The 13,558-nt window shown below is 39.9% G+C and overlaps 1 protein-coding gene across 1 annotated transcript in view; it reads left to right on the forward strand.

Annotated features, from left to right (window-relative positions):
• Positions 1 to 533: 533 nt before the first annotated feature.
• The window catches only part of CBLB (Cbl proto-oncogene B), a gene marked incomplete at its 3' end in the record, with an annotated part of 127,876 nt that continues 114,851 nt past the window's right edge, over positions 534 to 13,558 (forward strand). The window contains exons 1-3 of the mRNA XM_084294570.1: positions 534 to 664; positions 984 to 1,142; positions 10,333 to 10,583. Coding sequence (XP_084150696.1) covers positions 996 to 1,142; positions 10,333 to 10,583 — 398 coding nt within the window. The 5' untranslated portion in view covers positions 534 to 664; positions 984 to 995. The remainder of the gene's footprint in view (positions 665 to 983; positions 1,143 to 10,332; positions 10,584 to 13,558) is intronic.

Consider the following 13,558-nt stretch of genomic DNA (forward strand, 5'->3'; position numbering starts at 1 on the left):
CCGCCTGCCACGTCAGGCAGAGGCGGAGCGGGGCGAGAGGGGAGGGGAGCGGAGCCGAGCCGCTGCTGAGCCCGGCCCCGCTCCCTCTGCCGGCGGCGGGCGTGCCGCGAGGGGAGGGGCGGCCATGTTGCGAGGGGAGGGGCGGCCGCCGGAGCGCCGCGCCGCGGGGCGGGGGAGGGAGCGGGACTGGGAGGGGGAGCGGGAGCGGGGCCGCGGCCGCCCGCCCGCCCGCCGCACTTTGTAGGAGTGAGGGGCGAGCGCTGCCCGCCCGGGGCGGCGAGCCGCGCTGCAGCACAGCCTCGCGGCGTCCCCTCTGTCCCCTCCGAGCCCGCATGTGCCCGCAGGACGCCGGCTCCCTTGGCGCCCCGCACCCGGCTTCCCTGCGGGGCTGAGTCCCGCGGGGGCAGCGCCGCGATCGCGAGTGGCGGCGGCGGCAGCGATCGGCGACAAGGGCCGGGGCGGCGCGGGATGCGCCCCGCCTGCCTCCTGGGGCGGTGAAGCCCGCTGCCGGAGGACGAGGAGGAGGAGGGAGGAAGGACAGCCTCGTCCGACCAGACGCTTCGGGTGGAGGGCGGGGGGCGCGGAGCTGCTGACCCCCCCCCCCCCCTTCCATCCCCTTCCCGGCGGCTCCCCCTCGCTGTAGGGAGCCTGGCCGTGCTGCTCCGTACGTATCCTGTCTGTCCGCCCGTCTGTCTGTCCGCTCGGCTCCCTCCAGGGGCAGGTGCCTGGGGGTGGACCCCGGGGAGGAGGTGGGGGGCACCCCTGGGTGCCGCGGTAGCGCCGGGCTCCCTCCTGCCGGCTTCAGCTCCGCCCGGGGAGGGTGGCGAAAAGTTGAGCCCGGTGCCCAAACGTGCCCGGGGGCTTCTCCCTCTGCCCCGGGGGCTTCTCCCTCTGCCTCGCCTCGCGTTACCCCGGCGGCAGCAGCCGGTGAGGCAGCCGCCGTCTGTCTGTCTGCCTGTCTCAGTGTCTGTCCCCGCGTCCAGCTCGGCTCCCCCATGGCCAACTCGCAGAACGGCCGCAACCCGCGCAAGGGACGGATCCTGGGCTTCATCGACGCCATCCAGGATGCTGTGGGGCCCCCCAAGCAGGCAGCCGCCGACCGCAGGACTGTGGAGAAGACCTGGAAGCTGATGGACAAAGTGGTGAGCAACGAGGGGGGACATTGGGGACACTCCTGCGGCTCCACCAGCTCCGTGCTGTGCCCCTCGGGAAGTGTTTTAGGCTATTCAAGCACCATTTGCCTTTATTTATTTATTTATATTTTTTTCCCTGTGGCCTCCGGCTATGCTTTTTCTTTTTTTTTTTTCTTTTTTTTTTTTTTTTTTTTAATCTTGGTTTGTGTCAGGAAAACAAATATGTGTGTTTGCCTTAGGCTATTGTTATTTTCAGAGCCTGTAAAATGACTCAAACTTGAAAAGCTGAGCTGTCCTAATGAAAAACTGCTTAACTTAGCCTGGTAATCACACACACTGTGTTTTTCGTGTCGGATCACATTGTTAGTCTGCAAACAAGACCTCTGAAGCATGAAACTTCAGCTAAGCTAATCGTCCTGCGAGACGTGCTCACGATGGTAGCATAGATACGTCTGTGCTTTTAGGAATGTGCGTGGGGACTGGGGGATGTCACTCTTGTCAGTTTAGTAAACAGATTTGTACGCACACCTACCTTTTAAGTGTGTGTTCTGCATTTTGGTGAATTGTTACTACTTTTAATTTTCATTTTGAAACCAGATGTGTACCATACTGAAACTTATTTTTCAGGAAGTGGGAGTATGGTTTTCTAGAACTTCTCCTAGGGCTCTGGACCAGCCTGATAAATTTTATTTAGTGTTATACAAGATGACAGCTTGCTGTAAATTAGCTAGGAGAGCTTCTTACCGATGTTAGGAATAGTTTGATTATGATACAGATAACTGTTCAGGGGGCACACGCGCTCTGTTTTGCATGTGAGTGATATTGACAGCTTCCTCTTGAAACTGATGGAGAGTGAGGAACGCTACCTGCTAGCCTTGGGTCCGTATGTCTAGAGTTATGACTTCCTAACTCAGCGATTCTCCATGAATTAGTGTAACCATTTACTTTTCCTGTGGCTCTTGTACAACACAGATGTTTAACATGTCTTAAAGTTTGTCAGAAGTGACTCTGATGTACTGGAGATATTTAATTTAATGTAATGTGCCTTGACAAATGGCAATTTCAAAGTATTTGATTGAGTCCTTGTATGCTCTTCTTTTTCATGCTCTAACAATTGCATTTGTATTTCTACCACAATTTCTGATGATGATTATAAACTTAAAAACCAGCCTTCATAGAAATGATATTGTATGAATCATCCATCCCTGGGGGTGTTTAAGGAAAGACTGGATATGGTACTTAGGGACATGGTCTAGTGGGTGATATTGGCGGTAGGGAGACAGCTGGACACGATGATCATGAAGGCCTTTTCCAACCTTAATGATTCTGTGATCACAAAGATGACTTTATTATCACAGAGACTTTGTTGACATTTCTCTATTAGTGATCAGGATGCAGTAAGTAGTGAGTATCTTGTAATGAGAAGTGCAATTGTAAACACTTGGAAGCAGGCACTGTTCTTGAGTAGAAGGAAGTTTTCAGGAAACCTGGAATCTGTTTTGTCATTGCTGAAACCACGTGGGGAATGTACAGCTTAATTTCCGCCCCGTGTCAGTCCGTTTACAAGTCTGTATGGTAAGATTGCCTCTGGTTCGTTTATATATCCACAGATACCAGCAAATCTTGGACTTGTGGATTGCTTTTACTCATCTGTTGTGGGATAACTTTATTTGTTGCTATTAAGACAGAGCATCGGAACAGCCAGTAAGGCCTGTTCTGTAGAATTCACTGGAAAGGCTGGACATTGTGCTGTGCTTTCTTTTTCATTTTACGGATAAGTGTCCTCAATTTGGATCTTTAATGTATCCTCTTTAAGCTGCTCTCAGTTAATCAAATTTAATTTCCAAATTATATTAAAGTATACCAGACAGGATGATGTCATATTGTGAGAATGCCCTAGCTTTCTGTTTGAGTTTTTAGCATTTGGTCCTTATAGTGAAAGGATGTTTGAACAAATTGAATATGTTGGCAAACAAATTTAAGTCTCAGCCTCATGTGGCAGGAGACACAGGAAGGTCATTTTATCCTTTGCCTAAATCAAAACCAGGGATTAAAATCAGAAATAGAAACCTGCTCGATTGACTGTTGCTTCAAATCCCATTTCTGGACCGTGTCCGATGACTGGTGTCTGTGGTTGTTCACTGATAAAATTAATACCTGGTGAAGGCAGTAGGCTACTCAAAGCCAGCAGGATGCCACCCAAGGTAGGATTGTAGCTTTGAGGTTTGTTTTGCTAGTTGTAATAACAGTCATCATTCTTGTTTGTTCTTTACCAATAGTAGCTGTGATAACCATTGTTTTGCTGCAGTTAAGTAGCTCAAGTTTTCTGTCTTCTAAAGATGTGAGTGAAAGGGAGGATGGAAACAAGTAAAGCTATTACTTTGACCAAAGGGTGAAACGAGAGTTCTTAAAAGCTGGGAACAGAGCTCAGTCTTTCCCAGTTGACTTTTTCTTCTTACCTGTACCTTTCTGTACCTTTCCTTCCTTGCATTCTGCTTCTTTCCTCAGTTGGCAGGTGATATTACCTGTATGCATTACTTGTTTTCAACAATAAAAGATTAACAACAAGGCTACAAGTATTTCTATTTTATAAGAACTATATAGAACTGGACAGGTTTTATGGTGTATGCAAAAGCTCTGGCTGCTTAAATACCTTACAAACTTGTGTGTGCAGAACTGGTAATATGTCATGCCTTGACATTGTTAAAGCTTCATATTAGTGTTTGCTTTTCATGGGCTGATGCTTCAGCTGTAAGAATAGGCAGAAGGCTGCAGTTCCACTGAAGTTGGCTCTTCCAACTTCTGTGATCAGTTTAAAAAAAAAAAAAAAGTGCCTAGATTTTGGGAGTTCTTTAGCAGGACAGAATATTGAGGTACTGCTCCTGGTTAGAGTCCTATTGGTAAATGCTGCTGTAAACAACAGACCTGTGGGGAATAAAAAAAAAAATCCCCATGTTGTAAGTAATAAATGATTTTTTTTTTTCCCCCTCTATACCTTCTATTTTCATCTTCCTTTTATTCCTAATCCACTGGGATCTCTACTTTTTGAGGTGTACTGGTATGGCTTTTTACAATGGGTTTACAGTGCTAACTGAGGGGCATCAACTGTTAGCATTTAATGTCCAGTTTCTCTGTTCTTTTTCTCATGGATAAGCTTTAGCTTAAGAACCAAAAATATTTTGTTTAATTCCTTTGCAATGCAAAGGGTGATATTCTTCTTATGGTTTAGAAGGCTAGCCTTGCTTTCCAATGCTAGCATTGTATATGCAAGTCAATCATGCATCTTGGAACTTCTGGCAAGCCAATCACTATTTTTAAAAATGCTCTGTATTTTTGAAAGTTCATATCCTATAAATAATATTCTTAACAAATAACTAAGTCTTCCTTTAAACTGTGCATAAGTTACATGGGATGTTTTTTTCTAAGATTCTAAACCCAATGATTTTAAAACCTAGAAGTTAGCTGTGCATTACTACTAGAAGATGATGGTTATCTTGGGAGCAACTTTGAGAGAAAATGTCTATTATATAAACATGGGTGTAGTTCAGATAATTTGCTGCTTTGGCTATTTAGACTTGGCAGTACTTTCAGGCACATTTTGCTATGATAGGTTGTAAGCCAGTAGAATTGTGACATGTGCTGAACAGGATTTTTTTGTTTGTTTGTTTTTTGTTTTTAAATCAGAATATTATAGGAACTTTCAATCCCTTTTCCATACTCTTACACATTGGATCTGAAAATAATTGTGTTTTCTACTCTGAAGATTAACAATATTGTATAAACCATTTGAGTGCTTTATTGTAGCCTACCATATTGTTTGACATAGTAAATGGGGATGGTGGTTTGATTTGCTATTTTAATAATTTTCTAAGAGCGAATTAGAGTGCATCTCCAAAGCTCATCCTGTTGACTTGGTGAGTAAAAGTGTTACCTTTGTAACTTAGTAAGTAGTGTGGTTTTCTTTTACAATGATCAGTATACACGTTTTCAACAGCATGTAACTGAGTATATAGAACACAGTTCAACAGCTTGAAACTGTGCTGGTGGGTTATGCTTTGCAACACTTAATGTAACTGTTACAGTAATATGCAACCTTGCAAGTTGATTTAAAGGCATAGTTCCACAAAGGATCTAGGAAAGACAATTACCGGTCATAACCAGCGTATTCTTCAGTGTATTACCTGGCTGAAGTTGATAGGAAGTTTTATATCTGCTTAGACTGTGGAAAAGAATTTAAATGGAGAAATGGAAACTTCTCATTTCCTAACCAGACAGAAGTATAAATGACCCTCCAAAGTCAGGTGTCCTTGGATGTATGTAGCATCAGCATTGTAACTGCATTTTTCTCAGGTATGGAAACATACGGCGCAGTTGTGGTGTGGCAGCTGTTGAACAAGCACTTGCTGTTTTCTCAGCTGAAAGGTTTGGTGATTGGTCACCGCTAGTTATATTTTGATGAGAAGGCTTCTTTCAGAGGAACATTTCTGTGGGGAGGAAAAAAAAAAAGTCGTTGCAATTAATGTAATTTCTGGCAGAGGGCTATCCAGTGAAGGAGCGGCATGCTCACATGTCATTCATTGTCCTGATTAGCCCCTCCCTCATTACGTTTTTTGGAATTCAGTGTCGGTAGCATCGTGTGTTGTGGTTTTCTGGAGAATTGTTACGGTATTCTACTGTAGAGCAGCCTTTATGCTGTGCTATTTCAAAATGTTCTTAATGCTTTGACTCTTTTTTTGTTCTGCATGGCAGAATATACTAGTTAGAAGTTTTCAAGGTGTAATTTTGGAAGTGTGTGAGCACTGATGCTCTGTTGTAGTCCATTCACTGCAGCTGAAAACAGCGCTTAGCGGATGTTGTACTCACTAGATGCTCTGTTGTAGCTATGTTGCTTTCCTTGTATTGTCTTTGACCTGAGTTAGGTGTTTAAACAGATTGTGCTGGGGCTTGAACAAAAGTTCTTTTGTCTGACCAGTCCAGTGCCTTCAACTTTATTGTTTGCTGTAAAAATAAATAGAAGGCACAGTTTTCTGTAAGAAATGCATCCTCTAAATACAAGGGCTGTCCATACTCATATCTGAAGATGCTATGGAACAATGCCTTATAACTTTAGACAAATGTCTTCAAAATTTTAAGAGTAGTAGTGTTTCTTTTGTGTTTTTGGGAGGAAGAGAGTTTTTGTGTTTGTTTTTTTTTTTTTTTTTTTTTCCCCCATAGGGACTAGAGTAAGCTTGTCTGGAAGTTCTTGAGCTAAGTCTGTTACTGGTAGCTCAGGATAATCCCCTAGTTACCCATAAACAGAATTGTGCTCTGTTGTTTATGTGGTTCTGGAGTAAGACTATGATTTACCCTGAGATAGTGGAAGAAGCTTAACCTTTCTCAGCTTACCTCAGTGAGAGACATTTCTTAGTAACTTTCTGATTGCTATTCATTTTTTAGACTGAGTGCTTGCTAAATATATACATGCTTATTTCCAGTCATAACAATACACAAATCACACAGTGATGTGATTCATGTCCGCTGCTGAAGTGTTGGCGAGGACTGCTTCGTAAAATGTAGCATGGGGACTTTTATTTTTGTTTCTTTGTTTTGAATTCTGTTTTCTTTTGAAGAAAGGTATGTACGCCACTTCTGGTGGATTGGTAAATCTTTTGCGTCAGCAGTTGTCATTTCTTTTTGCTTGCTTATAATTGTGAACTGCTGTGGTACGTGTCAGGACATCCTGACTCTGGAAACCATATGGTTTACCAGCCATCTCTTTACAAACTTACTTCCTTTGGACTGAAACCTTGTGTGCTCCATAAAAGCCTTGTACTACTTCAATGGACCACTAACTTTAACTACACATTAGTTTTTTATTTTATTTTATTATATTTTTTCCCTTCCACTGAGAATGCATACAACTAATTGAGTTGTCCTATAGACACATTTTTTTTACAACTTCCTTAAAGGCTTATTTGGGAGTTTAGGGTTCTAGTAATGTTCTGCATTTATCTCTGTAAATTGAGCAGAAGGTGAAGCCTGGTAAACCATGATGACCACAGGATCCTGTTGTGCTGTGTGTATGACTAATGCCACTGGACTGAAGAAAACTTTCTAGAACATCTGAAAGGGAAACTAATTCTTCATTTTAACTGGGTAGTCCTTTTGTGTGGTTGAACGGACAGACCGTTGAAAATGCAACAACCAGCAGAAGCGATTTGCTTATTCCTGTTTTAATATTTTTAATGATAGTTCTGGTGTATACAAAACCATTCACATTCTGCTTGTTGATGCATCTGATTGAAAAGAAAGACTTCAGAATTAATCAGTTAATTCTTGATCATGACGTTTGAGAAGAGTGAGGATAAATAAGCAATTAAAAATGATTCCATCCTTCTTGGCTTGTAGGCTGTTCTCATTGCTGACTTTTTTTCCTGAATAAATATTTTCCTCTTTTAAGCTACTCTTTTCTACATTGTGCTGTTGCTCCAGAAAGTTGTAACACCTAATCAGGGATATTGATTGGTGGCACCTGTAGTTTGCTTTGGGAGAATGTCAATCTTTATTGATTCGAATTTTCACTAAATCACAGAGAACACAGGTTCACGTGAAAAAGGTGTGCAATTTTCATAAAGCTTTCTCTGGAAGTTTTTCACTTCTGTCTTTGGGATACCAGTTCTTCTTTTCTAACTCTTCTACAAAGAGAAATGTATGACTCTGCATGTATGATTTTCAGATCTGTTTGCACAGGTAAAATTCTTTGCTTATGATTCTGAAATCTCCTTAAAGAATTCTGGCTGTCAGCTTAATTTTGGCATTAAAAAAAAAGAAGTGTTTAATCTCCTTTTTAAGCTTCTCATTTTAGTTAATTTTGTGATCTTCTGGAGTAACAGTATCATCCTGCCGTCACTCAGGCAGCCCATTCACTAGAACTGTTATTTTTAAAGTTGTATCTGATTCCTTCAGATTGAGATGTGATCTATGGACAAAGATTGCCTTCTTTATCCATCCATTGTCCTAAAACTCTCACCCATTCAGCTTTCTTTTTCTGACCTTTAAAAAATGCCATCATATCCAATCTATATTCGTTGAGAATGCTGCTCTGGGCATCTGCTAACCCACAATTTGAACTCTGTTGTCTTTTATTCTGCTAGCATTTTCTTTATCATGTTAAATATAAACAATTATTTTCAAAATCTCTTGCTGTTTTGCTCTTGCAGTTGTGGTTTGCAGCTCCAGACTTCATCAGCCACTCATGAGTTTACCAAACATCTTTATGCTTTACTTCTTTTTATTTCCTTCCAGCTTCCTCTCCATCTTCGGAGGAATTTCTTTATGACCCACTTAAATTTTTCTAGAGTTTGCCTTGAAGCTTTTCTTTGCTTTTTTTATCTAGGAGTAGTTAGGACCCACTAGAACACTGAGCCACTCTTTAGCATGAACTGTTGTGTTTGTGTCCTCATATTTGCCTGTATCCATCTGTTGTCTTTCTGTTTCCTACTGAGATTAAATTTCTCTGTGGGAAGGACTGTCTGCTTTACAATACATCAAATGGGTTCCTGATCCATTACTTGGTCTAGTATGTGAAAGAGTAATATAAATTATTGAAGTAACAATGGATCAGTAAAAGGAAGAGGGCTGTTGCAAAAGTCATGTTTTAAATACTTTCTTTGAATGGCATTAATGTTTCTACAGTACTTATGGGTTTGCACTGTTCTAATAGTTCTAGAATTTTTTTTAAACTTGATAGTGCTTGACTTTCATCCACCCTCCAGTCTCCACTTTTCTAACCATGATCACAGTCCCCTAACTCTGGTTGACTGATGTGTTTTGCGTATGTTTCATTCAGAGAAAGAAACAATTGTGTTTACTTTGCTGCTTGTCATGCATGAAGGTCTTAAGTCGGTGAATTTTTTTAATGGTGTAGATCTAGAAATTGGGGGAGAGGTTAGCAATATAGCTTCGAGTTTACAGAGGGATGTATGTTATATGAAACAAGTTTTTTTCCCCCCTGGAAGTGCTCAAAACCATGCACTTTTTTCAAGTTGATATATTAGTAGAAATAGGAGTCTGCTTTCGGCAGTATTAAGATGTTTTTACAGCCTCGTTAGTTACCTCAAAAGAATGTCAAAGTCACTAATATATACTGTGGCGATCCCCAAATGATACCTATAAAACTTTTATGCCACATGGACTTAATTTTTTCTAAGTGTTTGCATATGTACAGCTGCACACACATGTGCAGAATGTGTTTCGCTGCAGTGTGTTAGCTGAGCTTGGATAGCTCAACACAATAGCACTCAAAATCTGTTAGTTTTGATTCCTTTACTTTCTACTACAGAACGTTACAGAACAAACTACCAGAGAAGGTAGGTAGCCAGGAGATAATGACTTTAAATGTGCTTATGTTCAGGAAACAAAAACAGTGCCTTCTTTTCCCAGAAACATTTCCAGTGAAGACTAGCTTCAAATAAAGGTGTTCAATTCATCTGAAGCTTACTCTTTTAAGCAATATATATTATTCAATTAAATTTTGTGCCATTTAGGGAGATGCTGACTTCAAGGTCATGAAGATGTTATCTTCTAGTACAACCATAAAGTGGAAAAGATTGAGTTCATAATACTTTGTTCCATAGTTTACAATATCTGCGAGTGGCTTAATTTCTGTCTGTGAACAGCTTTGGAACCTCTGGCCCCATTCAGACCCTCTTCATAGGTATAGCACTCTCAAACTTTACGTTCCTATGGGTTTTAAAAAGTTACATTATTGGAGAAAGAAGAAAGAGAATCTCTTTTGATGCAAATCTAAATCATAAGGTCAGTTCTTAGTCAACACTAAAAATCCATGGGGAAATTCATCTGCAGCAAACAGACCTGTACAAAACTACCGCTCTTGGCACCACTTGCATACTGTGTTTTGATAATATACTCCTTAGCACATAGTGGACAGGTAAAGATGTTCTTACTTTTTAAAAGGAAACCCCCAACCTATGTAAGTAAGCTTGTTTGTTTTTTTATAGATGTGGCAGGATTAAGTCAAATTTGACATCCTTAGACATTAGAGACTATGTTGAGATATTGTGGAATACAATTGAGATAGGATTTAATTCTTTGTGCCTGGAGGTTGGAGAAATATGCTTACAGAATTTTAAGATGTCAGATCAGTTTTTCCCCCCAAAATACTACTTGTCTTTTAAAATTCACTTGTTTTTGCTTGTAGGTAAGACTGTGCCAAAACCCAAAGCTTCAACTCAAAAACAGCCCACCTTACATACTTGACATTTTACCAGACACTTATCAACATTTGCGACTTATACTGAGCAAATACGATGACAACCAAAAACTTGCACAACTCAGTGAGAATGAATATTTTAAAATCTACATTGACAGTCTCATGAAAAAATCGAAACGGGCTATAAGACTCTTCAAAGAAGGAAAGGAAAGAATGTATGAGGAACAGTCACAGGACAGGTAAGCAAACTATTTAAATATAAGGTAGATTGTCTGGCCTGTGTATATTTTTAACAATGTTTGTCTGCAGCCATTGTGTTTTGACATTTTTAATTATTTAAAGAGCAGAAATATTTATTGTTGGGGTTTATTGACCCTGCAGGTCAAACAGTAATTTGTTGGATTTGTTCCACTGTGTGCTCTTATCTGTCACTTTGCGACCTTTAAAACCAAGAGCATTTCCTTCATAAAACATTCATTTCATTGTAATTACTTGTTTGCAGGGCCTTACAATATGTAGTTTTTCCTCTGGCAGAGTGCAAGTGACTGTTATCTGGTCTGAGCTTGACCTCCCTGTAGCCCACTTCTTAAAACTGTGGGAGCCATGAGGGATATTGACATAGAGTTTTCCAGAGTAGAGAAATGGAACAAAATGGTAGTCGTGTTTTTAAGATATTGTATGATGTTAGCATGAGGTGATGATAATGTTATTGGTGCTGAGAAGTCTTTTCAGAAACATAATGGATTCCTGATTTGCAGTGATTCAATTTTAATAACCAGGATTAATGTCTACTTTGTGTACTGTTTTGGTGGTGAGTAAAGAGGCTTTCAAGATTTGGTGTTACTACATAATACTCTGAAAAGATTTTAAGAACTTTTGTGCAAAATCTGCTTTTTTTGTTTTGGGAAGGGGTATAGCAGTCATGTGGCAGTTAGTCAGATGGAAAACGTGACACTGTTTGCAGTTTCCCCTTTTCAAAGGAGATACGGAAGTCATGGAAGGGAAAATGGAGAGAAAAGGAATGGATAATTGTATCTCTCTGCACCTGAGCTTACAGGCAGGGTTGCAGTATAGTTTTATAGCAGGTGAAAGTGGTGGTAGAAGTACTGGAATGTCTATATTGTTGTAAATGTCACTGCAGTTTTGTTTGATTTACATGAAAGTTCTTTCCAGACCTTTAGGTATGATTATAGCTATTCAGTATACTGTGGTGTTCTTCCTGTATGAATCTTGCTTAACGTGTAAGGAATTATTTTAAAAAGTATTTAAAGCCTGTTCAGTTGTGAAGAGCAATTTACCTAAGAGGAACAAAACGTGCAGTTTGAACTATATGAATGATGAGTATAGGTCTTGATGGATGGGTTTTTTGTGTGTTTGAATTGATAAGCAAGAAAAAAAATGCTTTCATTGTAGATGCGTTGTTACCAGAATTCCTGGAAGAATTGTTCAGTGCTGAGCCTATGGGGTCTTCCTTTAATAGCCTATTTGTTGTATGTACAAAAGTCATTGTGTTTCGAAGGAAATAAGAACTTTTTATGGTAGGGGAAATTTGACATAAATGACTGCATTATGTAAACAGGTTTTATTTTGACTTCCCTATGGTGCATGAAACCCAGATTTACTTGTGGTTTTGCTTACAGTTAGCAATAAATTAAAACCAGTTTCAGTGTCACTTGCAAAAACAGTCTGCCATAGGCACTGTACAGTCATTCAAAACAGTGTCTCAGTAACTGTATCTAGTAGCTAGAGTTGTTTTCTTTTTTCCAATTTCCCACTTCAGTTTCTTGATAAGGATAACAGTGGTGATTTAAGGATGTCTTTTGTGAAGCAGTTTTCGAAGAAGGTGCAGTTAGTTTCCGTTATTTATTGGGTCCATTCTTGGAAGGTGTTTGGAGAGGAGGGATTTAAAAACATAGTATCAGTGCAATGATTCACAATAACCTTCAGGCTGTCCGAATTTGTATTTCAGAAAGTGATACATTGTTTTGTCTGACTGATAGAGTTTGAAGCTTGAGGAAGGGAATATAATAGAAATGTGTCTTATGTGTCTTCCTTGCTAAACCAGTTAGATGCATTTCCTCTGCAAGCCGGATTCTGACATAACAGCAGAAACTAAGGCTGGAATGTTTAAACAAACAAACAAAAAATAACAGAAGCATTTTTCTAGCAGTTCGTGCCTCATGCCCTTGTAAGTTCAAGTGATCTGAAAAGTGTCCCTTTTCCATCTACTGGTGATGTTTTTTCTGTACGTGTGTCCTAGTTTTAAGTTGAGTCAAGGTATATTCATTTGCTGAGCCTTGTGACTGGGTTATCTGCTTCCTTTACTGTACTTTGACATACTTGATCATTTTAAATCTTGTAAGTTAGTGAAAGATGCTGTCTTTTTTTTTTTTTTAGCTTCTTTGCTTTGAAATATGTTTTCATTGACCTAAGTTTGTTATCTGTTTACTTTATAATGCAAATGTAAGGGTAAGCGTTTAAGTAAGTGTTTTTCAAGATATTTTTAAAAGGCAGTCAAATTGAAGTATAGTCAATTTAAAAAAAAAAAAAAAAAAAAAGCCAAACCAAAAGCCTCTCATATATTGACACCTGACCAGTTTTTGTGGTTTTCAGTCTCACTTTCCTGTTTTGTTTTCTGTTAGTGTCTCTGTGGTTGCTGGATAAAAAGGTCATTGTGGAGAAAAAAAATAAATTAAGAAAATGGCTGCGTTTGGAAGCATTGTCTCAATATTCTTGATTGATATACTTTTAATCTACAAGGTTATTGAGTAATTTTTTAACTTTTGTGGTGATGGTACGTTTAGGAACCAGCACCAATGTACATGTTATTTTATTTGCCTTATCCCTCATGACAGAAGTTAGTCTTTTGTGAAAAAATTTATCATAATATTTAGTTCTCAAAGGTGCTGTGGATTAAAAAAAAAAAAAAAAAAAAAATGTAGTGTGCAGCCAGTTTACATACAAATGGCTAAAACAAAAGTTTACACTGAGGTGTTAGAGGTGTTGCCTCTTTATTCTGCGTTCCATGTCAAATACATACGATAGCCATTTGAGTGGTTGGTGCTATCTTTCTGTACTCTGTAGGATGAATCTTGCTAAGCAGAGGTAGTATGGTTTACTTTTTTTTTTTTTGATTTTAAATGTATACGAATTACATCTATCTTCTGGGTTTGATGTCTCATTTAAAATTACATCCTCTTGCTTAATGAGGTAA

The sequence above is a fragment of the Netta rufina genome (genome assembly GCF_964035555.1).
Source record: "Netta rufina genome assembly, chromosome: 1".
Classification (NCBI taxonomy): domain Eukaryota; kingdom Metazoa; phylum Chordata; class Aves; order Anseriformes; family Anatidae; genus Netta; species Netta rufina.